Here is a 26,550-nt window from a genome sequence, read left to right as displayed (position 1 = left end):
AAAGTACATAGGATTTTAAATATCCTTTGGAAATATATCCTCTTTTCTTTAAAATTAAAAACGCTATTAATTGTCATTAGCATAATTTTAAAAGTTCAATGCGATAAATGGTCTGCCCACTTGAGGTTTCACAGGTTTCAAAAGAAATTGAATTCTTAATTGTAAGCAAGTGGTTATATCTTGAACTAACTCAGGAAAATAGGTTGAAAAAAAGAAGATGGTCATCATTCCTTCAAAAAATTTAGTGCATGAAACTATATTTCACTTGGGAGTATGTACAAATAAAATCTGATATTAAATATCAAAGGATAGTTTCAGAATCATAGACTATTTGAAATAGAAATAGTCTTAGAGGTTACTTAGCTAGATTCTTCATTCTACAGCAGAAGTAGTGACTGGCTCGGGGAAGGTAGGGAATTAACCTAAGGTCAAATAGTGACATGTTGGCAGAGCAAGTACCAAAACTCAGGTTTATTCATCGTGGTTCTCGGGCTTTCCCCAGCACCCCACAGTATTTCTCAGCTATGTAAATATAAGGAAATGGAATGTTTTACATAAATGGCTGCATGTGTATTCTGAGGTCAGTTATATTCTCTGATTTTACAGGGTAAGAAAGGAGGTGACATTTAGAATACATTCTCAGAAACCTTTATCGGTTCTCTGTTTCTCAGCCTACATAACAGAGATAAAAAATAGTTTAAACTATGAAAATTCTAACCAATGGATAATTATTTCTTGATAGTTCTTTAGTCTTTTCTAAACAGTTAAGGGTAGATACTAACTGTCCCTATTCACCATTTTATCCTCAGGGTGTGCTGCTGGTACATAAGCAGATTCTTATGATTATTTTAAATGAACAATAATCTAGAGAAGATTAGAGAAAAACCCTAAGGAAGTAAGTTTTGTCCATCGTGAGGAAAATAATTAGTAAAGTTATATATAGGAGTATATTTGTTTTTAGCCCTAATAAACCCACACCTTTAAAAAAATTATTTGGTTATCAGAAAAATATAAGGCAAATAGCCAAACAGCCAAGCTAAACCATGTGAGAAAGCCGTCTATGGTATCCGGAAGGAATAGTTTTGTACTGCGACTTATCTTTAGGTTATGTCTGGACTTTTAAGTAAGAATTTTTACTGCCTTGCTTGAGTAACAGTTTGTTATAAGATATTTTAAGTCTTTTGAAATGGTTTCAAACACACTAAGTAAAGAGTAACTTTCATTCTGCTGTTGTTTTTGTGCTGTCGAGGACTTGGGATGCATGACAAAGATTTGTGTTGCAGGAGGTAAGGTGGCCAAGCGCTGTGAGCATGCGTGAATACAGATTGCTCTGAGACGTTCCTGTCCACCGTGATCCTAATGAAGAGAAGAAGTATACTCTTGTGTCCGCTCTTCCTTCTCTTTTCAAATCAATTTTTCACGATAAAGACCAAATCAAGATACTGGTTGCTTTTATAGACATTTATTTTAATGAGGTCTAGGCATGTATGTTCGACCATCAAATTAGAGAGAATTATTTATTATTTAAAAAATAGAATTAGTGTTAACTTCAGTGAAAGGAATTTTCCTTTTTAAGTTCATTACAAATGAACACAGGAGAACTGGGCACAGTGGCTCACACCTGTTATCCCAGTTCTTTGGGAGGCTGAGGTAGGAGGATTGCTTGAGGCCAGGAGTTTAAGACCAGCCTGGGTGACACAGCGAGACCCCATCTTTACAAAAAAGTTTGTCAAATTAGCCAAGTGTAGTGGCGCATGCATGTAGTCCCAGCTACCCAGGAGGCTGAGATGGGAGCTCAGGAGGTTGAGGCTACAGTGAACTATGATTGCACCACGGCATTCCAGCTTGGGGTACCGAGGGGAGACCCTGTCTCTAAAAAGCAAAAGCGAAAACAAACAAAAGAGAAAATAAAGAACACAGGAACACATAAGCTAGTTTTATTAGTTATTAAGGGCAGTGTGGATAACTCTGGAAACAGTTATAAAAATGTATCATGTTATCATGGTGATATATTTTTCAAATCAAGATTACATGAGTCTTTGCTCATGTATGGCACATATAAAATATTAACACTTCAGTGGTGTTTAAGATGATGTGAGCTATCATTTCTTAGGCTATCCATCACATTTGTCAACAAAATGGAAAATTATAGAATGATCAACATGGTTTACTTTTTATGCTTAGCAGAGTTACCATATGTAAGATACAGAGTAAAACCTCCTTGGGAAGTTATTCCTCATTTTTTTCTCACATGAAATGATTCAAAGCTTGAGACTCTTTCATGTATCCTCAATTTGTTTTAAATTTTCTTTTTAAGATATACTCCCAGTTAATTCCTGAAAGTCATTTGGTATGGTTTTACAAATACAATCAAATGTTTAAAATTTTACATTTTAAAAACACATTGGTCTTACGTAAATTCTTTTTTCCTTAGCAAGCAGAGATGAACTCCAGTCCAGAAAAGTTAAATTAGACTATGAAGAAGTTGGTGCATGTCAGAAAGAGGTCTTAATAACTTGGGATAAGAAGTTGTTAAACTGCAGAGCTAAAATCAGATGTGATATGGAAGATATTCATACTCTTCTTAAAGAAGGTATTTGGGATAATCTCAATACTTTTTGTTTTTTTAAAGAAAAACCTGCGGGATTTTTTTTTGTTTGTTTGATTTGTGGAGCTCAGATGTAATTTTGTCCTTGTGTTTTGCTTAGTAAAAAAAAAGAAGTAATTTGTTTCTTCTTGTAGTTTAGTGACTGTCTGTGAGGAGGTAGCACAAACCTATTTTCAGCTTGGTGGTGTTGTTTACCAAGAAAGAAGGGCATGCATTGATACAAATCTTTGATCACTGCCATAAAATTATTAATAATTCAGTCTTTCAAACTTGGCTCATTTTCATCATTTGGTCAGAAGTATTTATTTACATATATGTGTATATTTACATGAATATGTATATATACCTGTATGTATTTATATAGAGAGAGACTTATATTCTGGCTAAGTAATCAACCACTTTTCTTTCATCCATTCATTTCTTCACTAATTTTGGAGAAGTCGCTTTTATTTAGCCATTATATTGCATTTATTCTTTTATTGCTGCTATGCCAGATAAGATGCCTGATATTTAAGAATTCTAAATTTAAAAATAAAATGAATAAGTCAACTTTTAGTTGCAGTTTCTGTGACTCACATTAAATATGTTAAAATTAGAATCTCCATAGCCTACATAAACTGTGGATGTAAAATAAAAATTCCAAAATACCCAAAGAAATTCTATAATGAATGTTATTTTAAAAGCCTATGCCAATGTGTGAGACTGTTGAACCGCAGTTAAGTTTAAATTAAGATAAGAGTTATTTTGAAAGCTGCTTCGTTGACAAACTTAATATAGTGTTCTTTATCCTTAAAGATATGGAAATCCTAAAGATTTTTATTGAATGCTTTATTTGGGAGACACAATAATGGTTAACAGAATGTCTGTGAGATGTGGATTTTTTGAAATGATTTTCAAAGATATTTTAGGAGTGCTTATCTTCCCATTTCTTATTGGATACAGTTTAAACTTCTTGGCCCTGTGCCCAAGGCCTTTGTATTAGTCCATTTTTACTCTGCTGATAAAGACATACCCGATACTGAGTAATTTCTAAAGAAAAAGAGGTTTAATGGACTCACAGTTCCACATGGCTGGGGAGGCCTCACAATCATGGTGGAAGGTGAAAGGCACGTCTTACGTGGAGGCAGACAAGAGAGAAAATGAGAGCCTAGTGAAAGGGGTTTCTCCTTAACAAACCATCAAATTTCATGAGACTTACTCACTACCACAAAAACAGTATGGGGGAAACTGCCCCCATGATTCAATTATGTCCCACCAGGTCCTTCTCACTACACGTGGGAATTATGGGAGCTACAATTCAAGATGAGATTTGGGTGGGGACACAGCCAGACCATATCGTTATTCTATAAGCTCTCCTTCCTCCTTTCTGATCTAATTTTTTATCTCTCCTTACCTTGTATTGTATGCTCTGGAGACACTGAACTGTTATACTTTGAGCACTGATATGTCTTTTGCTATTTCTTGCATGGAATGTTCCAGTCCTCCCTACTCTCCTTCTTCCTTACTTCTCTACATTCTCATTTCCCATCTCCCTTTCTTTCCACCCCATCCTCTTCTCACTCCTTTTTCCTCTGCCCTTTCCTCTGGTCCTCTCCCGGAGTGCCTGCTGCCTGCACTTTAAGCCCAGAGCATCCTATTATCCCTCAGGTCCCTCAAATATCATTTCCTCAGAGCACCACCCCTGACCCCCCAAAAAATCAATTCATTGTACTTTATCATTATTTTTCATGATTAATTATACTTAATCATAATTTATAGTTTAATAATTATGTATGTATTTGTTTAATGTTTTTCTTACCCCACCACTGCACACCTAGCACCTAAGAGAGTATATTGCACTTGTCACTGAATGAATGAATGGATGAATGAATGAATGAATGAATGAGATGATTTTCCTGAGAATGGATTTATTCATCACTCAATGATGAGGCGTCCTGACTGCCTTGCTTTATTCTCTGCTGCATACTGGATGCTCAATAAATGTATGTTTGACTGGAATGATGTCGCTTTTTGTACATTTATTATTGGATGGATAATAAAACTGCCCACTCATGTTATCAGTGATTCATTTAGTGGGCTGATAGTTACCTTCTAAAAATGACATTTTCTATGCTGTCATTCATTCCTTCAACAAATGCATAAGCAGCAAGGGATATTCTTGGATTTTATCATACAGAGATGAAAATATGCTTGCTATTCTCAAGGACCATTTAAGTAGGGAAAAGAGACAAAACTTCAATGTAGAGCTAACTGCAATCTAATAAGGTAATGTTACAGTATGAGTCAAATAGTATGTGAAAAGGGACTGATTACATCTGGAGATGTTAGGGAGAGCTTCAACAGAAAAGGTGGCACTCAAGCTCATTCATGAAAGATGAATAGACGTACAATGGGTAATCAAGTGAGGGAGCTTGGGATTCCCTAAAGGCAACAGTAGGTGCTAAAAACTGGAGAAGCGAAAATGACAAGCGTCTAGTATACATCAGGGACTGGGAAGTAATGGTGCTTAGAAAGGTAGTTTGGAGCTATATTGTAGAGGCCTCATAAATCATGCCAACGAGCCTCGGTTTCACCTATCGGACAATAATACTTTCAGCTTGTACAAACTCTGGCATTCATTCAGAAGAGATTACTGCCATTAAGCCTTTCCTTAACCAGCTGGAGCAAAGGAACCCATTGCAGATTCAATCTGTCCAAACTGAAAACTCCTAGTGAGTGAAATAAAGTTGCCTGCACTGTGCGGAGTTGAATTCTGTCCCTCCCAGTGCTTATTTCATTTCCCTTGGCATAAAAAACATAGTCATAGTGTCCTCGAACTGCTTGGGATACATTTTGATGTTGAAGCATAATAGAGTTAATGTTTTATTATATGTGCTAAGCATTTTCTTCTCAAAGCCCGAATGTTGTTCTGGAGCATGTCAGTTACACCTTCTTATTGTGTACTACTTTTATTATTTCTTTTTTTTTTAGACAGAGTCTCACTCTGTCTCCCAGGCTGGAGTGCAGTGGTGCGATCTCAGCTCACTGCAACCTCCGTCCCCCAGGTTCAAGCCATTCTCCTACCTCAGCCTCGCGAGTAGCTGGGATTACAGGTGCACGCCACCACACTCGCTAATTTTTGTATTTTTAGTAGAGGCAGGGTTTCACTATGTTGGCCAGGCCAGTAACGAACTCCTTACCTCAAGTGACCCGCCTGCCTGGGCCTCCCAAAGTATTGGGATTACAGGTGCGAGCCACCATGCCTGGCCTATTCTTTCATTTTTAATGCCCATATAAGAATACTATTTGATTCTCTATTATAAAGTTACTTGTTGATGACAAATATTTAGAGTTGTAAATTAGGATTAGCATTTGTTGCTATCCTCAAGCCAAATAAAGAGTGAAAATAGGCAGCAATACACTTTGGGATACACTTTAGGATACTTTTGGGAATACATGCCTCTGAAACCAGACTTTTGGAGTTCTCATTCTAAACTGCCACTTCCTAGCCATGTGAAGTTGGGGCAATTACTTCATCTCTGCCTCAGCTTTCTGTCTATAAAGTGGGCCTAATAGTAATTGCCTACCTTACAGTTGAGTTGTTTTCTGAGTGCTCTGTAGCTAGGCACCCTCAATAAATGTTTGATTAATGCCCAGTCAGCGATGGGTGATGTTGTTGTTAATGTCATTATTGTAAGTGTTGTGTGAGGGTTTTCTTTTGCAAGACATCAGGAGCTATAGGATTAAGCTTGTCAAAATATGCTCCTGTCAATCATATTGCGTGGTCTTAGGGTGGCGTGCAGTACACACAGCTGCCTGTTTACCAGAATTACATAGTGAAGCAACTGGGACAACTGGGATCTACAACTTCATTCCGGAGCTCAAGGCCTTGGTTATTTATCTCCTTGATTGTAGGAGTTCCCAAAAGTCGACGAGGAGAAATTTGGCAGTTCCTGGCTTTACAGTACCGCCTCAGACACAGATTGCCTAATAAACAACAGCCTCCTGACGTATCCTATAAGGAACTTTTGAAGCAGCTCACTGCTCAGCAGCATGCGATTCTCGTGGATTTAGGTATGTTTGGCATGCGGATTATAATTTGCAAAAGTAAATAGCTGATCCTTCTGTTGAGTTGTTTCGGTTTTTGTTTGTTCTTGGGGCTGATAAAGAGCACCTGTTGGCATATGCAGAGCCATTGACTTTGTCCTTTTCTGAGGGCAAGTTGGCCATATTCCTGATTGATGATCCAATAAACGCCTGCGTATTAAATGAAGTTTTTACCCGAAAACTTTGCCTCTGCAAAGGGAGCCATCTTATATTTAAATTATTATAAAGGTCATATTATGGGGTGCTCTCAGTTACTGCATTTTGAACAACTGACTTTTTAAGGCAGATAGTTGTATTTTAATCAGTGCTGGTTTTGAAACTGCTTAGAATAGGTTAAACATTTAACAAAGGTGTACTAGGTATTCCTGGACACATTGCTGAAAACCATCCTTTATATATCACTTTTAAAAGCAACATGATAAATGGTTATGTTGGTGGAAATGATGACTATACACCTATAGGGTGAGTGAAACATTAGTTGCGCTAATAGGGTAGGAATAGGTACTCATGGCCTGGGGGAGAATTTCCAGTGACAAAATCATAAGGCAGTCTTTTTTATTTATTTATTTATTTTGAAATGGAGTCTCCCTCTGTCGACCAGGCTGGAGTGCTGTGGCTCTATCTCTGCTCACTGCAAGCTCCGCCTCCCAGGTTCATGCCATTCTCTTACCTCAGCCTCCTGAGTAGTTGGGACTACAGGTGTCTGCAACCACACCTGGCTAATTTTTGTATTTTTAGTAGAGACGGGGTTTCACCGTGTTAGCCAGGATGGTCTCGATCTCCTGACTTCGTGATCCGCCCGCCTCTGCCTCCCAAAGTGCTGGGATTACAGGCGTGAGCCACCGCGCCCGGCCAGTAGTCTTGTTAAATGCTGATTTTCAAATAACTTGTGGAAATAAAAATGCTTTGATTTTTAAAAATTATATTGTGTCTAATTTTTCTCTAATATACTTTATTATTTAAAAATATCTACATTATTAGATTAAATATTATACATTGGCATTTGACCACTTTTTTTGTACTCCTAAAAGTTGATATATGTCAGGTGGCCAGATATGTTATTTGGGCCCATTTGGGAAAATACAAGATTACCTTATGTTTGGTGTCATCTTATATTAGGGCATATGAAAAATCACTAACCAAACCCTAGTTTTTAACCTCTGTTCCTTTTGGATGACAAATGGCTCTTGTTGGGAAAGGACTCAGCTCCGTTAATTATTTTTTTGAGCCCAGCAGAGTTAAAAAGGGGATTTTACAGAGAAACTGAAAATGAGTTTTTGTGCTGATTGTGCCACTAATTGTGGTCTTAGACATATTACCTTGCTTCTGAGTGTCAATCCTCTCTACTAAGTGGGGGCATTGAACAAGGCGGTCCTTGTGTTCCCAAGCAAATCTGTGGTTCTCTGACCACAAATTGGTGATACGATCAGGGGTAGTCATGATGTCCTATTAAGGAGAGAGAATGAGATCATCTTACAGTCAGACAAAAATGGAGCTAGAATCAAGTTAATGGATAGAAAGTGCATTTATAGTTTTCCTTAGCAAAAAATTTAAGGGAGAAAATAAAACCATAATTTAAAAAATTGCTTATTTGGCTCTACTTGTAGCCATCTGTGTTTCTTCAGCATGCAATTGTTATTTTCTCATATCTTCCTCTTACTGGCTCTGCAGAATTAATCTTATTGGTTCCTGGGGAAAAAAAATCACTTTTAAGCATTTGTGGGAGAAAATATTTTAAAACCTGGCCCTCTTGGAAGTTCTAACTGACAGGAGTAATCATTTCACAGGGATACTAACATCTCCCTTCATTTTTGTGGCACTAGGAAAGTCCCATACCAGTATACACAGCTGTGATGTGAAGATGGGTTTGTTTCTGGGTATAGAACTCTCCTTTTAGTGATGCAGGACTCACATTGCCAGCTCAAGTGTCTCTGTGGTAATTTTATACCTAGAGGTAAATTTTAGAGGGGTATTTATTTGAAATTGACTTGACTTGACCCTTTATTTTCCTTGATATTTTTAGATATTGAAAAAGGAAAGTGGTTTGCATGGCTCATGGAGGTATTTTAAGAGCAAAGAGCAAAATGTAGTTGAAAAAGAAGTTTTCTTCTGAATGATAGTCTGAATGTAAAGCCAGACAAACCCAAAAAGTCCCTCCAGTGTCATATTATAAGAAAAGCAGAAATAAATCTGTTTATAGACTGAAGATTTTCTTTTAAATAATATAATATCTCTTATAGACTTCTGGTTTCATTTAGAAGGTAATCATTATATGAATTAGAATTTGCCTTGCTTTATATAGTCAGAATAAATTTTATATTCCGTTTTCCTGGTATCTCTCCTGGGTATGTCATCAGTTTGTGGATTTTTATTTTATTGTATTTTTTTTTTTTTTGCTAGAAAGAAATACTGGTTAGCATAAAATGTTTCCTCCCATATCATACATGTGAAGATGGTATGGTAGCCTCACAGGACTTGGGATGAAAGAGAGAGAGACTCTTAGTTACATGGTGACTCCAAGCAACTCTCACTGGTTTGGGAAAGAGTGTTTGTTTATTCTTGGAGGTCACTGAATTGCAATTTCACTGTGGTCTCCAAGGCATGAGGACATTTCAAAAACTATTTTTCTTCTTTTCGTCTGCAGGAAGGACGTTTCCTACTCACCCTTACTTTTCAGTACAGCTTGGGCCAGGGCAACTGTCACTGTTTAACCTCCTGAAAGCCTATTCTTTGCTGGACAAAGAAGTGGGATACTGTCAGGGAATCAGCTTTGTGGCCGGAGTCCTGCTTCTGCACATGAGTGAAGAGCAAGCCTTTGAAATGCTGAAATTCCTCATGTATGACCTTGGCTTCCGCAAGCAGTACAGACCTGACATGATGTCGCTGCAGGTGAGGCACTTGTGCTTCCCAAGGAAGGTATTAGACTATTACCAGAAATCCTGGCCCTCTTCTCAATTACTACAGTTCAGATTTAAAGAAATGGAGAGCCATTGTCTTAGAGCTTGGATGAACACTGGGGCATGTTTTAGTTCACTTAGTGTGGGATTTGCTATTTAGGTAAACTTCTAAGTGTATGAGACCCATAGGCAGGATACCTTTTCCATAAAATTCCTAAAGTGAGTAAATAAGTAATTTAAGAAAGGTAGGTGATGAGGACCCAATCCTTTATGCCCTAAGTCTATGAGTTACATGGAGAAGGTATCAAGTCATCTTTATTCACTTTTCCTCAACTTCTCAATTAAAAAGGCTCACAGATCTTTTGTTTACAATCTGAAAGTGTCTTTATCGCTTTACTTTTGAGTGCACAAATAGCAGATACCATGTTATGGTTCTCTTTTTTTTTTTTTTTTTTTTTTGAGACGGAGTCTCGCTCTGTCGCCCAGGCTGGAGTGCAGTGGCGCGATCTCGGCTCACTGCAAGCTCCGCCTCCCGGGTTCACGCCATTCTCCTGCCTCAGCCTCCCGAGTAGCTGGGACTACAGGCGCCCACAACCGCGCCCGGCTAATTTTTTGTATTTTTAGTAGAGACGGGGTTTCACCGTGGTCTCGATCTCCTGACCTTGTGATCCGCCCGCCTCGGCCTCCCAAAGTGCTGGGATTACAGGCGTGAGCCACCACGCCCGGCCCATGTTATGGTTCTCTTTGAACTTATCATATCTCCCCTCCTTTATCATCATGTAAGATAAGCCTTTACAGAGGAAAAAGTGTGAAAGCCAGTGGTGCCTTTTCAGTCTGCCTGTGTGTGTGTATGTGTGTGTGTGTGTGTGTGATGGTGTCTTGCTTTGTCACCCAGGCTGGAGTGCAGTGGCACGATCTCAGCTCACTGCAATCTCCGCCTCCCAGGTTCAAGCAATTCTCCTGCCTCAGCCTCCCCAGTAGCTGGGATTACAGGCAGGTGCCACCATGCATGGCTAACTTTTTTGTATTTCTAGTAGAGATGGAGTTTCACTGTGTTGGCCAGGCTGGTCTTGAACTCCTGACCTCAGGTGATCCGCCCACCTCAGCCTCCCAGAATGCTGGGATTACAGGTGTGAGCCACTGAGTCTGCTTTTCTTAGCAGGCTCTGAAGAATCACCATTCGATTTTTCAAGTATTTTGAGTGGGGTATTAACTGCCACTGCTGTCTTTAGCCTACCTCAGACTCCTTGTTTACACATTTCTTTCCTAGTTTATCACTTCTCTAAGTGGATTGGTTGCTAATAAGCAGTTTAAATTTTGTCTATAGATACTTATCTCAAACAAGCACTGCCTGGCAATTTAAAGCTTTCAGTGGTTAAAAATATAAAAGAAGACTTTAAAGAGGATTCTCAGGTTTTTCCTCCCTTGAAATGAGGTATACATGACTCCCAGTTCATCATAATACTATGCTTTAGATAAGAAGTAGTATTTTAAAGATGCTTTTAAAATATACTATTTTTCCTGGTTCCCGGAGATGAGATTTTGCCTTTAATAGCTCAGTTGCCAATCTATGACAAAAGAATTGTGTTTTTACTCTGAGCATTATAGTAAATGATATTTTTTGAGAGTGAATGGAGATGAAGTATTCCATTTTTCTTCCTTTCCCAAGGTAAAATTTTGGCTGCGGATATAGGGCTTTGCCATTTTTTGCCAGAAAACCATTAGGTTTTCTGGTGTGAGTTCCTATGATTTGATTCCTCACTGATGACTATGCATAGGTTTAACAAATCAAATGACAACTGTGGAAAGTTTTATTTTTTATTCCTAAACAGTTTACCTGTATCTTTTTATCTTTTTTTTTTTTTTGAGATGAACTCTTACTCTGTCACCCAGGCTAGAGTGCAGTGGCGCGATCTCGGCTCACTGCAATCTCCGCCTCCCGGTTCAAGCGATTCTCCTGCCTCAGCCTCCCGAGTAGCTGGGATTACAGGCATGTGCCACCACACCCTGCTAACTTTTTGGTATTTTTAGTAGAGATGGAGTTTCACCATGTTAGGCAGGCTGGTCTCGAATTTCTGGACCTCAAGTGATCCACCCGCCTTGGCTTCCCAAAGTGCTGGGATTACAGGTGTGAGCCACCGTGCCTGACCACCTGTATCTTAATATCAGATAGGAATCAGATGCTCTTGTAAGGAATTCAATAATTCTGATTTTCAGAAACAACAGCTTGGGAAGCTATTATTAGAATTTCAAAGATACAGGGAAGTACCTGTGAGTAGTGTTTGATCTGGATCCACAGATAAAAAGATACAGCTATCAGTTTAAAAATACAATGATATTTCAATTTACAAATTCTTCATCAATTTCACTTTACAAAAATTCATGTAAATTGGATTTATACATTCATTTAATATGCCCTATAAGTACCAAGAAATATTTTATGTCTATAATTTTGAAAATGCAGACATTTAAAAATCTTTGGTGACAGCATTGCTGTAGGTCACAGTATTGGGGACCTTATTCTGGGAGAATAGATCCTTTTGCATTTGAAAGTGGAATATCACACTTTCTCACTTTCTCACTTTCTAGAGCAGGAGGTACTGTTTTGGGTCTAGCCAATAGGACGTTTAGAAGTGTGCTTGAATACCTCTTGCAGTGGGTTTGAACTCACTCCACAGGATTTCTGATTTCTTGCTTCTCTCTTGGTGACTTGGGTGCTCCAGGCTTCAGTTACCTTATCTGTAAAATGTGGGGGTTGAGGTCTTTTTCAACTTTAAATACCTGTATCTCATCACGTTAGTTTCTGCTGCTTTCTGTGTTAAGCATAAAGGCATCATATCTTTTCCTCTGAAGTTTTTGGTCTCCACTTTTTTTCATCCTCTCTCTCCTAGCCTTATCTCTCTCTCTGCATCTTTCCTTCTCCAGTTCACCTCTTTAATCTGAAGGTTTGCCTTGGTATCTGTAAGGTGGAACTGAAGAATTATTTGTTCTTAGCAAATAGAATTTTGTCATTAAAGCTTTCTTTGAAGGAAGCCTGAATCGTGTTCTTATTTGCCCACATATCCCTTGATGGAAGAAACTCTCTTGACCCCCAGTTGAGAATGTATGATGGGGTAGGTGGGAAATAAGATTCTCTTAAAAAAATTAAATGTTGAAGTATTGCTTCTTTTTATAATCACAAGTGAATGAGAACAGTGAGCTTTTGATGATGTGCTTTCTTTTTATGCTGCTAATTAGACTTTTTTGATTTTTGTGCTTACCAAAATACTAATTCTTTTGTTGATAGGTGCTCAAAATTTCTGGTTTCTATGATGCAAATGGTCTAAAGGAAATGTATGTTTTTTTTTTTTCAACATGACTTTTTGAGATAATCTCATTTAGAAAAAGACTTTCTGTTTGACTCCAGCTAAGCTTCTTATTTTATAGCTATGACTGCCTCTGGCTCTTTAATTCCCTTTTATTTACAGTTTGTGTGGAAACTGAATTTCCAAAGATATTTGTTGTAGAGAAGGATGGAACAATTTTTTGTATTTATGCATAGTTTTTGATTTTTTTCCAAAGGAGTCCGTTGATTTTTAGTTCTGTACTCTAGAAATAATTGTTGAATTCACAACATAATTGGTTATTTTTATGCATTGTCATAAGAGTGATGTTTTAATAATTTCTTTTAGTGAAAGAAGTTCTACTAGATTTAATAAAACATTTTATACATTTTACCCCAAAATATCAAGCCAATATAACTGATCAGGGAACCACCACTTATCTGTTAACTGTGTGGATAAAAGTTTAAATTAAAACACAATTCCCGAATTTCTTTGTTACTTACTCCTGCTTTTATCTGTAGTATCACAGATATGAGTTTAAAAGTTTCTGTGTGCTGTTTTTATGATGTTTTCTGAAATACCAGTAACCAACTCAGTAGCCAAATGAAATAATTTTTTCTTTTAGTTCTAGAAACATTCAGAAACAACTGCACTTTTTGCCTTAATCCCGTTTGTCATGAAAAATATGCTGCTGGAATGACTTGAATATTAGAAATAAATCTCGGCCGGGCTCGGTGGCTCAAGCCTGTAATCCCAGCACTTTGGGAGGCCGAGACGGGTGGATCACGAGGTCAGGAGATCGAGACCTTCCTGGCTAACACGGTGAAACCCCGTGTCTACTAAATATACAAAAAAATTAGCCGGGCGAGGTGGCGGGCGCCTGTAGTCCCAGCTACTCGGGAGGCTGAGGCAGGAGAATGGCGTAAACCCCGGAGGCGGAGCTTGCAGTGAGCTGAGATCCGGCCACTGCACTCCAGCCCGGGCGACACAGTGAGACTCCGTCTCAAAAAAAAAAAAAAAAGAAATAAATCTCAAGCTTCTGGCCCTGTAACGTTCTAAGCTTTAATTCTATCCTAGCAGTGCAGATTGTCTGGAGAGCCAGAACTCTCTCATAAATCACATGCTGGTCACAGTAAATAGAAGTAAGCTTCTGCACTGAACATGGTAGATTCTTTAGAATGGAGACTTTTCTGGAATTAGTCCGAAATTAGGAGGGATCTTGTATGAGGTTCGTGAGCCAGGACAGTTCTCATTAAATTCCAAAAGCAATGCCTCCCTACAGAAGAAAAAATTCCATTTCTATATATATGTGTGGTACTCAAACACACGTGATAGAGAAACTTGCTCAGTCTTCTTGGATAGACTTTCAGTAACTTGCTTTATGGCTTCAGTTAAGTGAACTTGGATTTTAGTATCAACTTTAAAATCACAAAAATGAAGTAATACTGCTTATACTTATATATGTGAATTTGTTGTTAAATATTAGAATAAAATTAAAATCAGTGTATTTGATGCACATGCAGATACATGCATAATATTTTATTTCTTCTTCTCCAAATTAACTTTAGATTCAAATGTACCAGCTGTCCAGGCTCCTTCATGACTATCACAGAGATCTCTACAATCACCTTGAAGAAAATGAAATCAGCCCCAGTCTTTATGCTGCCCCCTGGTTCCTCACATTGTTTGCCTCTCAATTTTCATTAGGATTTGTAGCCAGAGTTTTTGGTAAGATGCCTGTAATTAAATGAAACAGTATTATTTATTCCAAGGACTATACTTCTACTTCTAGCCATATAATGCCCCTATTGTTTTATCACGTGTTACACAGAATAGCAAATTGCTAATGGAATTTAATAAATGTGCCTGGCTCTATTCTGACAGTAACGTAAAACCATATTTGTCTTATATAAAATTGAAATTAAAAGGGAAAGAGGAATTGGGCTTCTGTATTTCAGTAAGCTGTAATGGAGCTCTTATTTTCATTTGTACCTAAAAATCAGAGCGTATACTCCTAAAATCTGGACTAGGGACAGACTCTGTATAATTTTCCAGATTTTTATATACATCTTTCTACCTCCCATTGTCTTCTTCATCTTGCATTCAGAACACAGAGAAACATGTTCTTAACTTGTATCAATGTTGTTTCTAATGGCATTTCTTAATCTGACTTTTTGTTGTTAACAGAATAACTTTACTTCCTGTTTCATTGCTCATGTGACTCTTCTTTCACGCCAATGCAGTTATGGTGGGACAGTCTGTAAGACTAATGGCTCAGGGAAAACACTAAGTACAGTCAGTAGAGCCCAGGGCAAGTTACTGAGTAACTGCCTTGCTCTAATCACAGTGTTTGCCACTGGGAGTAAAAAGAGAGTTTAATATGGTTTATGTCCCCTTTGGAGGCCCTTATATCTATTCACAAGTCTTTATACTTGTCTAAGTCTGTTATTTGAAAAGCAAAAATTAAAACAACAACAACCACTAACTCTTCATCAGAGGTTTGTTCTAATGATGTGTAGGACCTCAGTTACCTTAAAAAGGACTCCCTTAATTTTTATGTTCTGATCATCTATTTAGCAGACATGGGCAAAGCAGTCAGTATTCACTCACAGCTGCACTTCTGTTAAATTGGAGCTGTTTGTCAAATTGTACTGGCGCAGTTGTAGGTCATTGTCAGTGTTTGAGAAAATGAAAGAGCATGCAGTGAAGATATTAGGGAATATTACAAATAGTAAGGAAATATGTTGTTTGGAGAAATTTGTTTTGAGGATATATGTGTAATATGTATATGTACCAGATTACAACATATGATATATTTCTTATTGAGGACTGTGGTGGTTTAAAAGTTAAACACTGCATTAGTGTTACTACAATTTATAAAATGCAACAAAAGAGTAAAGTTAAAATGCGCTGAATCAAATGTTCATCAGATTTCTCTTGTTTATTGAATATACACTATTGCTTTTCTACAGTGACATTTTCTCTGGAGCTTGGGTTCCTATTAATGGGTCTTCGGTAAATCCTTTTGTTTATATATGTTTTTCTTCCCAGAGAATAATCTATCATATCAAAATGATGTTTCAGGGCACCTCTCTTTGACTTACCCTTGGAAGCTTGATGTCAAGAGTTCAAGAAACAAATGTCATCAGTATCAGTTTTTCGTTATGAGAATACAAATGATGCTGTTGGCTATACAACAGCTGTTCAACTCTCTTCTTTGAATTTATAAAAGAATAGAGCTGGCAGGAAATAGATGCATGAGCAAGAAGAACTATGTTTGAAATAATGATTCTATGGTTCCATCTTCATTAAAGACTCTCTGTTGTATATTATTCATTAAAGAATGACATAGATTGAGAGAAACTTTCATACAAAAGTACTAAGTACTTGATTTCTTTCTTTCTTTTTTTATTTTTCTGAGACTGAGTCTTGCTCTATTGCCCAGGCTGGAGTACAGGGCACAATATCAGTTCACTGCAACCTCTGCCTCCTGGGTCCAAGCGATTCTCCTGCCTCAGCCTCCCAAGTAGCTAAGACTACAGGCATGTGCCACCACACTCAGCTAATTGTTGTATTTTTCGTAGAGACAGGATTTCACCGTGTTGACCAGGCAGGTCTCGAACTGCTAGCCTCAAGCCATCCACCCGCCTCAGCCTTCCAAAGTGTTGGGATTACAGATGTGAGCCAACACGCCTGGCCTAGTACTCGATACTTTTCAAAATTATTGCCTGTTTGTATTTGTAGGGAAGCAGGGCTTAGAGTTAGGGTAGCTCTTATATTTCTCTCCGGATTGAGGTTGTATGTTTGCCATTTGTTTTAATTTTTCTTTTAAGGTGTTTTTTTTTTTTTTTTTTTTATTTCCTGGTGTGGCATAGATTTAATTACATAGCTGGTTCATTTACTTTTTATTATGGTAATGAGAGTTTGAATAGTACTCATTGGTTATGTTAATTTGTTTTTGTATTCCTGTTGTGAAGAAAAATCTATCAGTTGAATAACTGTCCTTGAGGTTTACCTAGTCTCCATTAAATTTGGCATTAAAAATTAAAAATAGTTCATGGACAGAGATATACACTTTGTCCTTTTTTACCCTGGCTTTATCTGAGATTCTTAAGAGGAATATTAAAACATCTGCTTATATGTTTAGTTATATTACTTTTTAAAAAAAGCTGGATGCTTTTGACCAGTTTTCTTTTGCAAAACATATAAAACAAGTAAATAAAAACCTTTAGCAGAAATAGCATGCTTTTTACAAGAGTGGATGCATAATTTTGATCATGAAAATTGTATCTCTTCTTTTAGATATTATTTTTCTTCAGGGAACTGAAGTTATATTTAAGGTTGCACTCAGCCTACTGAGCAGCCAAGAGACACTTATAATGGAATGTGAGAGCTTTGAAAATATTGTTGAGTTTCTTAAAAGCACGCTACCTGATATGAATACCTCTGAAATGGAAAAAATTATTACCCAGGTATGATTTAAATGCTAATAGTATTATAGAGCAGTTTTCTCTACTGAATATATATTAAATGGTTTAGCATACAAATGTAGCTTTGCTTGACAGGTATTTTCATCAGATACATTTTATTTAGAAAGGGGACTGTTGTGAAATTTCTACATTGTGACATTGTCTATCTGGCTATGCACAGAAAATGTGGTTTAGTGCTACGTAATGAGTTTTTCAGGAATCCTTTCAATTTAAACCAATGCTAAAACTGAAGATAGAACTGACAGAGTCAGGAAGGCCTGAGAGTAAAATCAGATCGTCTTGCCTTTGTTATCTTGTTAATTATTTTGTAAAATACATGAAGAGGACATGTGGCAAGAGTACAGGCTTTGGAATTAGAAGGTATTGGGTTTGCACCTACTTCTAGCTCTTTAATTGGTTGTTTGGCTTGCACACATCAGCCTAATCGTCCAAACCCTAGTTGTCCAGAATGGTACAGTACTGGACAAGTTCTAGAATGGGATAATACTGATCTGAGAGGTTTTATGAAGCTTACATGAGGAGACTTGGTGTATCAGTCTTTGTCCTTCCAGGAAACATTCTCCCTCCAATGATTCAAATGAAGGAACTGTCTATAAAGGTGTGGGTAGGCCTAAGGGAATCCAACACAGATGTCCAGGTGCCCAGGAACTAGTAACATAGGGAAACTGTTCAAACCTCTGCCGCAGAGGGGCTAAGTGGAGGATGTAATAGTGTTACTAGGTCCAGGGAGAGCTGGAACTGTGGAGGAGGGTTCTGTGCTGGTTGTTGTGGTCTTGTTGAACTAGGCAGAGACGGATTAGGGAAGAAATACCCAACCCTTTTCTCCTGCCCCTCTTCATCTTGTGCTGGCATCTTCTGTTTGCCAAACTGAACCAGAAGCCAGCCAGAAAGTAAGTGTGGGGAATTGTCTGCCTGCCAGGGTACAATAGAATGGATGAGGGCAGAGAATGGATCAGAGAAGCAAATTGAGAGTAATCTGCACACCGTACGTGTAGTCCTTGACTCTTCATAGGAACCAGGTGAGTGGTAGCTATATATTGCTGCTGTTCAGATGCAGTGGACAAGCTTAAGAGCAGATTGATAGATTTGACAGTTAAGCTTTATGAGCATTGATAAAGTTTACCACTTTGCTGAAGGCACTTTTGATGGCAGAAAGACGATAGGGTTTAGAGAAAGGGAGTTTGGAACCTTGTTCTGGTGCCCAGCCATTTACTAGCTGTGTGCCTATGGGCAAGTTACAACCTCTCTGAGTCTCAACCTCTTCCTCTACAAAATAGGAATAACAAAAGTAGATTCTATTATAGTTTTGTATTATTTTAGGAGCAAATATAACCAATATGTGAAAGTATTTTGTACCCTGTAATTCATACTGTAATATGAACTCTTATTATATTAATACATATAAAATTTTATTTCCATTACATGGAATCTAAATCACAAATATCTATAAACAGTTTGTATTTGTTAAAATGCTCTGTAAGCTGAAAAGTATAGCTTTTATTTGTATAGTTACTGGTTTATTAATTTTTCAGAAATATCTTTCTTGACTGGAATCAGATATTATGCTTTTAGAGATTTGAAATCAGATATCACCTCCCTTCTAAAATTGATGAGGAAATTGCCTGGCTTTACAGATTACTATTAGGATTAATGGGTAGAATTTATAGGCAGGTAAATTTGAACTTGATATTGGGAGAATTTCCTAACAATTAGAGTTTGATTACTGTGGAATGAAATGCTAATATTAAAGGAGACTTTGATGAACTTTATTTATGGACACTGGAAAAAAATGCAAATAATGCAGAAAATCACAAAGAAGGAAACAAAAGTAACTATAAATCTCAACATCTAGAGATAACCTTTGAAACTTTCTATTACATGTTTCTTTGCTTATATATACATATAAAAATGTATAAAGTTATACATAAATGAAATCATACTATATATACTATTGTGGAACCTGATTTATAATTAAAAATATATAGAGTATTAGATTTTTTCCAGTAACTATAAATCCATATTATCATTTTAATGGTTGTGTAATAATATATTGTATCCATACCCACTAAGTAAGGAAAAGATGATGGTTATTTGAGGATAACCAGTTAGTCTAGAAGTTCTCTTATTAAAATTTGAATGTTTGAGTCTCTCTAGTAGTAAGTAGTAGAGTAAGTCAGATTTTTTGTGGTTTCTTTTCTCTTCTCAATGTTAGTATAGAGACCATTGCTTGAATAGCAGCTGTAGTCTCTCCTTCCCCCTAGGAAGTTTGGAGTAACTGTCCTCTAGCTTCAAAGCAAACGACCTTCCTATTTATTGTTGATATGGGAGAGCAGTAGCAGCCCTAATTAAGCCTTACAGCCCTGGACAGTGGTCACAGTGTGCAATTTTGAGGATTCTCTGTGTGGTACAATATGTAAATGACTCTTTAAGAGGCTTACAGGGAATAGCAAATGGATGAAAAATTTTTTTAAGATCTTTCTGCTCCATTGGCAAATAAATTAGAAATGCTTTTGGTTGCTTTATTACAGTAATACCCTATGCAATTTTGCTTACTAATCAGCAGAGATTATCTATAATAATTACTCAATAACTAATGTTGTTTATATAGTATACTACATTATGAATATCTTGGCTGCAAAATACACTTGGACATTAATTTATTCTAGTGACTTGGCTTCCCGAGAATGTTTCAATTGCATAGAAATAATCTATCTGTTCTATTTTTAAAGAAAAAATTTCTTCTTTCACAGAAAGAGCTGTCTGTTTTTATGCTGACAGTGTAAGCTATATCTAATTTATTCTTGTATTGACAGTTACACTTTTTTTCCTTTTTTATGCTTTAATGTTCTTCATTAATAAGTATTTGGAAATATACATGAAACATACCAAGATACACAAGCTGTATCTTGTTATACATACCAAAGGCTAGCCTAACCCATGATACTTTCATGGCAGGTTTTTGAGATGGATATTTCTAAGCAGTTGCATGCCTATGAGGTGGAATATCATGTGCTACAGGATGAGCTTCAGGAATCTTCATATGCCTGTGAGGATAGTGAACCTTTGGAGAAGCTGGAGAGGGCCAATAGCCAACTGAAAAGACAAAACATGGACCTCCTAGAAAAATTACAGGTAAAGAAATAAAGATTTGAGCAAAGAAGTACTTTAATGCCTCCTGCACGCACAGAACTACCTCAGGAATGGAAGGGATATGTGTGTGGAATGAACCATTGCTAAGCAAGAGCCCATGTATCAGACTGTCCAAATGCTCTGGGGCTACAAATGACATGTTAAATTTAACATTACTTGGAAAAAAGTGCACCCTCACAAAATAGCTAAATGGCAGTTCAAAGTGGAATCTGCTTAAATACCTGTTGCATGTTACAGATATTTGGTTAAGTTCAAGGAAGGAAGAATTGAATGTAGGAAATTGATGAAGTTGTGAAGCACCTGGGCTTGAGCTGGAATCTGGAGGGTTGGTGGAAGAAATGAGTGAGGAAGGTCTTTAAGTCAGGCTGGGTAGGAGGGTGGCATCAATAAGGAGGACATGGCAGAGCAGCAGAGTTAGGCTGATGTCAATTTCAGATAGATGTTGGGGAGAGTTAGGGTAAATATGATAGAGGCGGAATTGTAAGTGACTTTCAGTGTCAAGCCAAAGAACCTGACTGTAATCCTGTCGAGAGGGAAATCTCTCAAAGTTTTGGGGCCATGCTGTAGAAAGATCAATCTGGGAACCTTGATGAGGACAGATTGAGATGGGAGAGAAGGTAAGTAGGCCTGCTAGCAGTCACTTGTGAAAATCTATTGTGGATGATGAGAGTTGTCTAGACTAAAATGGAAATTGAAAAAGAGGGAGACATGTCTAGATAAATTGAATTACATGTAAATATTACATGTAATATTAATATATCATTCCTGCCATCAGGGAGTTCACAATTATTATTTGAGAATATAAAACACGATGTATCTGTATCTAAGCACATACTTATACATGCAATAAGCAATTTATTATAATTCTGTATTTGCAACTTGTATATGTGTGCTGTGTAGTCATGCCCCGAGGGGAGGGGCTTGAGAATGATCATGGGAGGGAGGCTAGCAGGTGACCCTCCTGAAGTCTTCAGGGGAGATGACTTCAGGGGAGTTTCAGTGCCTAATGGCTGCTTGGTCTCCACTTACTCCTCCTCTCCATTTCCTCAACACTGCACCTGGCTACAGACTGGAAAACACTAAAACTCTGCTTCTATATGGTGAGTCCCCTGTCAAGACCAGTCAAGAGAGACAGGTTAGAAATGACGGGTCTCTAAAGTGGTTGCTTCCCAAGAATGGGGACACTAAACTTCCTTCACTTTGTCTTACATTGGCTCTGGCTCATAGAAAATTTAAATCTTTTTTCTATTCAAAAGAGGGCAACATAGTCTATTTTCATAAAGAAAAATAAATGGTTGGTATACTGTCCATTTTTAGTTGGATATTTCAATGGCGATTAATTGAGTATTTGCCCTTATTAGGGAAGGTGGGTTTGTACCTGTTTTATAATGATTCTTCTGAACTTATAGACTTTTTCACTGACAGTTCAGTGTAGTCATCATCAGTTACTCGACCACCCCTCACATCTGTAAAAACTGATGAAAGTCCAAGTGTATGTTTAGAGAACTCCGTATTTCAGTCAGGGAAGGAAAATCTCTTTTAGCACTGCAAGATAGTGTCAGGAATCTCCTGTTTCTCCTTCAGCCAGGCCAGATCCCTCCCGCTCACTCAGGGGAACACCAGTGGGTGCAGAATAAGTTCTGCTACTGTTGTTGAGGGGGTGATTTAGTATTGAATTATTAGTGTATTCAGTGAGAGGAGATGACTCATGATAGTTCCATAGTTACATCTTTGTGAAACCTAATAAATCATCGTTTCATGTAGGTTTTCAGAGTATTTGTTTCACATAATATTTTATTAAGTAATTCGAAGTAATTGGTTAATATGGGTAAGGATTGACTCCTGCTATAATGAATCATGACTTTAGCAAGACATTTGATTGCAAATCAAATTTTTGATTTGGAGGATTTTTTTTCCCCCCAAAACAGGTAGCTCATGCTAAAATCCAGGCCTTGGAATCAAACCTAGAAAATATTTTGACAAGAGAGACCAAAATGAAGTCTTTAATCCGGACCCTGGAACAAGAAAAAATGGCTTATCAAAAGACAGTGGAGCAAATCCGGAAGCTGCTGCCCGCGGATGCTCTAGCCAATTGTGAACTGTTGCTGAGAGACCTAAGCTGCAACCCTAACAACAAAGCCAAGATAGGAAGTAAGCCATAATTGAAGAGGCGTGGCCTCAGCAGGAAGTGCTCCTTAGAATACTACAGAGAGGAAGAGCCTGCATGCCGCTGGCCCAAGGCTGGACCCTGAAGCTGATGGAACCACCTAATACTGGTGCTGAGCCCCTAGTCACAGCAGGTGGACCTCGTGCTCATCAGAGCGTGCCAATCCTAAGCCATTGGACATATGTAGATTGGTTTTTGTTGTTGCTATGTACATATAAATATATATATAAAATGAACATAGTTCATGCTTTCAGATAAAATGAGTAGATGTATATTTAATATTTTTAGTCAGAACTTCATGAAATCCACACCAAAGGAAAGGTAAACTGAAATTTCCCTTGGACATATGTGAAATCTTTTTGTCTTTATAGTGAAACAAAGCCAGAGCATCTTTGTATATTGCAATATACTTGAAAAAAATGAATGTATTTTTTTCTCCAAAGAACAGCATGTTTCACTCAATGGTGAAAAGGTGGAAACATTTATGTGACTTTATGTGTATCTGTCTTAATATCTACTGACATTGTCTATATGAGGAAAGTGACTGAATACTAGTCATGCTCCTATGAGTTTTTTGGGAAGGTAGGGGCATTTCTCCCTGCCTGCTTTGTGCCAACTAGCGTGTTGCATCTACATGCATTGTGAGTCTGGTTAAGAATTACTATAAACATACATAAAGAGAAAGTAGGACATTGTGGCTGAGTGTACCTAGCTCAAGGTAAAGGAGAATATCGCTAATTTTTTAGCGAACTAGATCAGCATTATTACTCAAACTAAAAATATCACACCTGAAAAATTTAATTTAGGACCTAAAATGTCTAGATTAACTTTCTGCCTTTTTAATTTAAATAACTCATTCAGTTGTGAATGAATTCCTCTTTATTTGGTGCCACAGTCACCAAATGACAAGGATTTGCCATTTTCCCACCAAATTGTGAGTGCTCATAATTTAGGTCTCTCTACCTTAAATTCAGTATAAAGAAATGTAATTATGATTGGTTTTTTTCCAAAGATGACAAGCTGTGTTGAAATACATTTTTTCTTTTGACCAATTGACAGACTCTAATAAGCTTTAATAATTTTCCCCTTTTATGTGAAAAGTTTTGAGAACTATGAAATATTTAGGAACAAACTGTTAAAATCCATTGGAAGGGAAAAGTGTTACCAGTGGTACCAGCTCAACTAAAACCTGCAGTTCTGCATTTCAACTCTTCACTTCCTCAGTCTACAAATAGCTTATTAGAGGACATTCACGCATGCTGGGTATAGGCAAGGAAAGTAATTTTCAAAGTACATTTGCAATTCTCTTTTTCAGAGATGATTCTAGGATAGTGCCTCTGAAAGTTGATGCAGCATTTTTGCCTTTCCAAAAAGTATTTATCGTCACTGCTTTTTGCAGTACTTGTATTTTCACAGATGGATTATCTGGGGTAATTTTCTTCAAAGGGAGTTTGTTATACACAGTGAAAATTTATTATAGAGTAGAATAGTAAAGCTCTAGAGGTTTCAGAAAGCTTTGATGAACAGATGACAAACATCCGAAACCCCCTGTACACTGTTACCCAGTGTGAATATAATAACTTGTTATAGCTCAGTGTGCCCTTGAATCCAGACAGTTTCTTAAAAGACAATAAAATCTTATTAGTAAAGTTAATGTAACTTCTAAGTTCTAGAAAATGCTGATTCTGTCTACCCCATTCAATTGGGGGCTACTAATTGATTTGTTGCTTGGTTTTCCTGAGAATTTCTCTATTTGTAGGAGGGGTTTTTTCTTTTTACTGTCTGTTGATGGAAAATTACTTTATGGGTGTGATGCACAGATGGTAGCCAAGGAATCTGTTGGGAAAGTTTGGAAAGAAACCTTTTCTTTCTGTTATTCAGTTTAAAGTAAACTTTATCCTGGATGTTTATAATCAATATTAAGAGTTATATTACAGCGTTCAGAGATTAAGCTGACTTGGATTCAATATTTTCTTTTGAAAATGAATTTTCTTTTTTCATTTGTGATTTTTTAAAAATGTTGCACCAGTTATGCTTCATGCATTGTTACATCTTCATCAGGTTAATGTAATGTCTAGTTCCTTTGCAATAAATATATTACTGCAGCTTTCTTGACATATACTCTTTCTTTTCGGGAGAGAAGAAGCTCTTGGTTAGAGTCTTTTACTACAGGGGTCCCTGGGTACCTGTCCATGGCCTGTTATGAACGAGGCCACACAGCAGTGGTGGGCATGTGAGAAAGCATGAATGCCTGAGCTCCGACTCCTGTCAGATCAGCCATGACATTAGATTCTCATAGGAGCGCAAACCCTATTGTGAACCTGTGCATGCAGGAGATCTACATTGTGTGTTCCTCAAGAGAATCAAATGTCTAATGATCTGTCACTGTCTCCCATCATCCCCAGATGGGATCGTCTAGTTTCAGGAAAATAAGCTCAGGGTTCCCACTAATTCTACGTTATGGTGAGTATATAATAATAATAATAGAAATAAAGTGCACAATAAATGTGCTTGAATCATTTAGTCATCCTGAAACCATCCCCTGCCACCAGTCTGTGGAAAAATTTTCTTCTATGAAACCAGTCCCTGGTGTCAAAAAGGTTGAGGACCGCTGCTTTATAAGATCTGCATGGTAAAACCCCATCTCTAGTAAAAATACAAAAATTAGCCAGGCATGGTGGTGCGCATCTGTAATTTCAGCTACTCAGAAGAGTAGGAGAGGCATGTATTGTTACTTATAGGAGGCCAAAGAATTGTCTGAACCTGAGAGGCGGAGCTTGCAGTGAGCCATTGCGCCACTGCACTCTAACCTGGGCCACAGAATGAGACTCTACCTTAAAAAAAAAAAAAAAAAAAAAAAAGATCTGCATGGTTTGGGTTGTACCTACTTAAAATTGCTACACAAATAATTCTTCGTAATAGAATCTGAGACAACAAAGATAATTCAAGAGACATTTATGTAAGTACATTGTTACCAGTTTTCAACTTACTTTCTCAATGGAGACTTTTGAAAGAAAATTATAAGCAACCACATTGACAGATTTGCATTCTATGCTTTTATTTTCCAGGCCCCCTCATAGATAGCAAGGGAGAGAAAGAGCCACAAGAAAATACAAAATTTTTCAATTGGATGCAGATAATTAAGAATTAAGGACACTTACTGATGGATGTGATATGAATGTTTTTACATAAAATATATATCTCTTGGAGTATTCTCATGTATATTTGTAATCCAATAAAAATATACTATATCTTCTTGCTAACTTTAGGACTAACACTTTTAACTATTTTTCACTTAATGTAGTAGTCAAGCATTTTGAGAATGAGGCACTGTAGTCTTAATATTACAGTCTCTTAATATCCATGTTGACTTTTGTTACTATGTCACCAATTCTTTTTTCACAGTACCAGATTAGGAATAAGAAATCTATCATCTGATGGCATGAAGTATTTAGTCCTTCTACCACAATGTGACACTCTCATTATATCACTCATTAGCTGTGATATAATGAGAAAAGCACTGGATTTAGAGTGAGAAGTTTTAGATCTATGTACTTTTATTTACTTAAAATAAAAGCACTGGATTTAGAGTGAGAAGTTTTAGATCTATGTACTTTTATTTACTTTTATTTATTTATTTAAGATCTACCACTTTTATTTACTCATTCAACAAATAGTTTTTGTGAGCCTATTCCAGGCTAGCTGCCTGAAATTCAGGGGTGGAGAAGACATACTCCTTGTCCTCAAAGAATTTGCATAGCCAAACAAGACTAAGAAAAATAACAAATCTGGAGGCATCCCATTACCTGACTTCAAACATAATACAAGG

General features: G+C 37.3%; 1 protein-coding gene across 15 annotated transcripts in view; it reads left to right on the top strand.

Annotated features, from left to right (window-relative positions):
• The window catches only part of TBC1D4 (TBC1 domain family member 4), a 209,680-nt gene extending 184,854 nt beyond the window's left edge, over positions 1 to 24,826 (top strand). For 11 of the 15 annotated variants that reach the window (XM_005586003.4, XM_065533320.2, XM_005586001.4 and 8 more), the window contains 7 exons: positions 2,435 to 2,593; positions 6,503 to 6,661; positions 9,339 to 9,583; positions 14,483 to 14,642; positions 17,217 to 17,386; positions 20,360 to 20,536; positions 22,483 to 24,826. In XM_005586003.4, coding sequence (XP_005586060.3) covers positions 2,435 to 2,593; positions 6,503 to 6,661; positions 9,339 to 9,583; positions 14,483 to 14,642; positions 17,217 to 17,386; positions 20,360 to 20,536; positions 22,483 to 22,716 — 1,304 coding nt within the window. In that variant the 3' untranslated portion in view covers positions 22,717 to 24,826. The remainder of the gene's footprint in view (positions 1 to 2,434; positions 2,594 to 6,502; positions 6,662 to 9,338; positions 9,584 to 14,482; positions 14,643 to 17,216; positions 17,387 to 20,359; positions 20,537 to 22,482) is intronic. The other 4 variants (XR_012427016.1, XR_012427015.1, XR_012427014.1 and 1 more) reach the window with 1 other exon arrangement.
• The last annotated feature ends 1,724 nt before the right edge of the window (positions 24,827 to 26,550 follow it).

This window comes from Macaca fascicularis, chromosome 17 (assembly GCF_037993035.2).
Source record: "Macaca fascicularis isolate 582-1 chromosome 17, T2T-MFA8v1.1".
NCBI lineage: Eukaryota > Metazoa > Chordata > Mammalia > Primates > Cercopithecidae > Macaca > Macaca fascicularis.
Note: the sequence above shows the minus strand (reverse complement) of the source record. Positions and strands in the feature narration are given on the sequence as shown.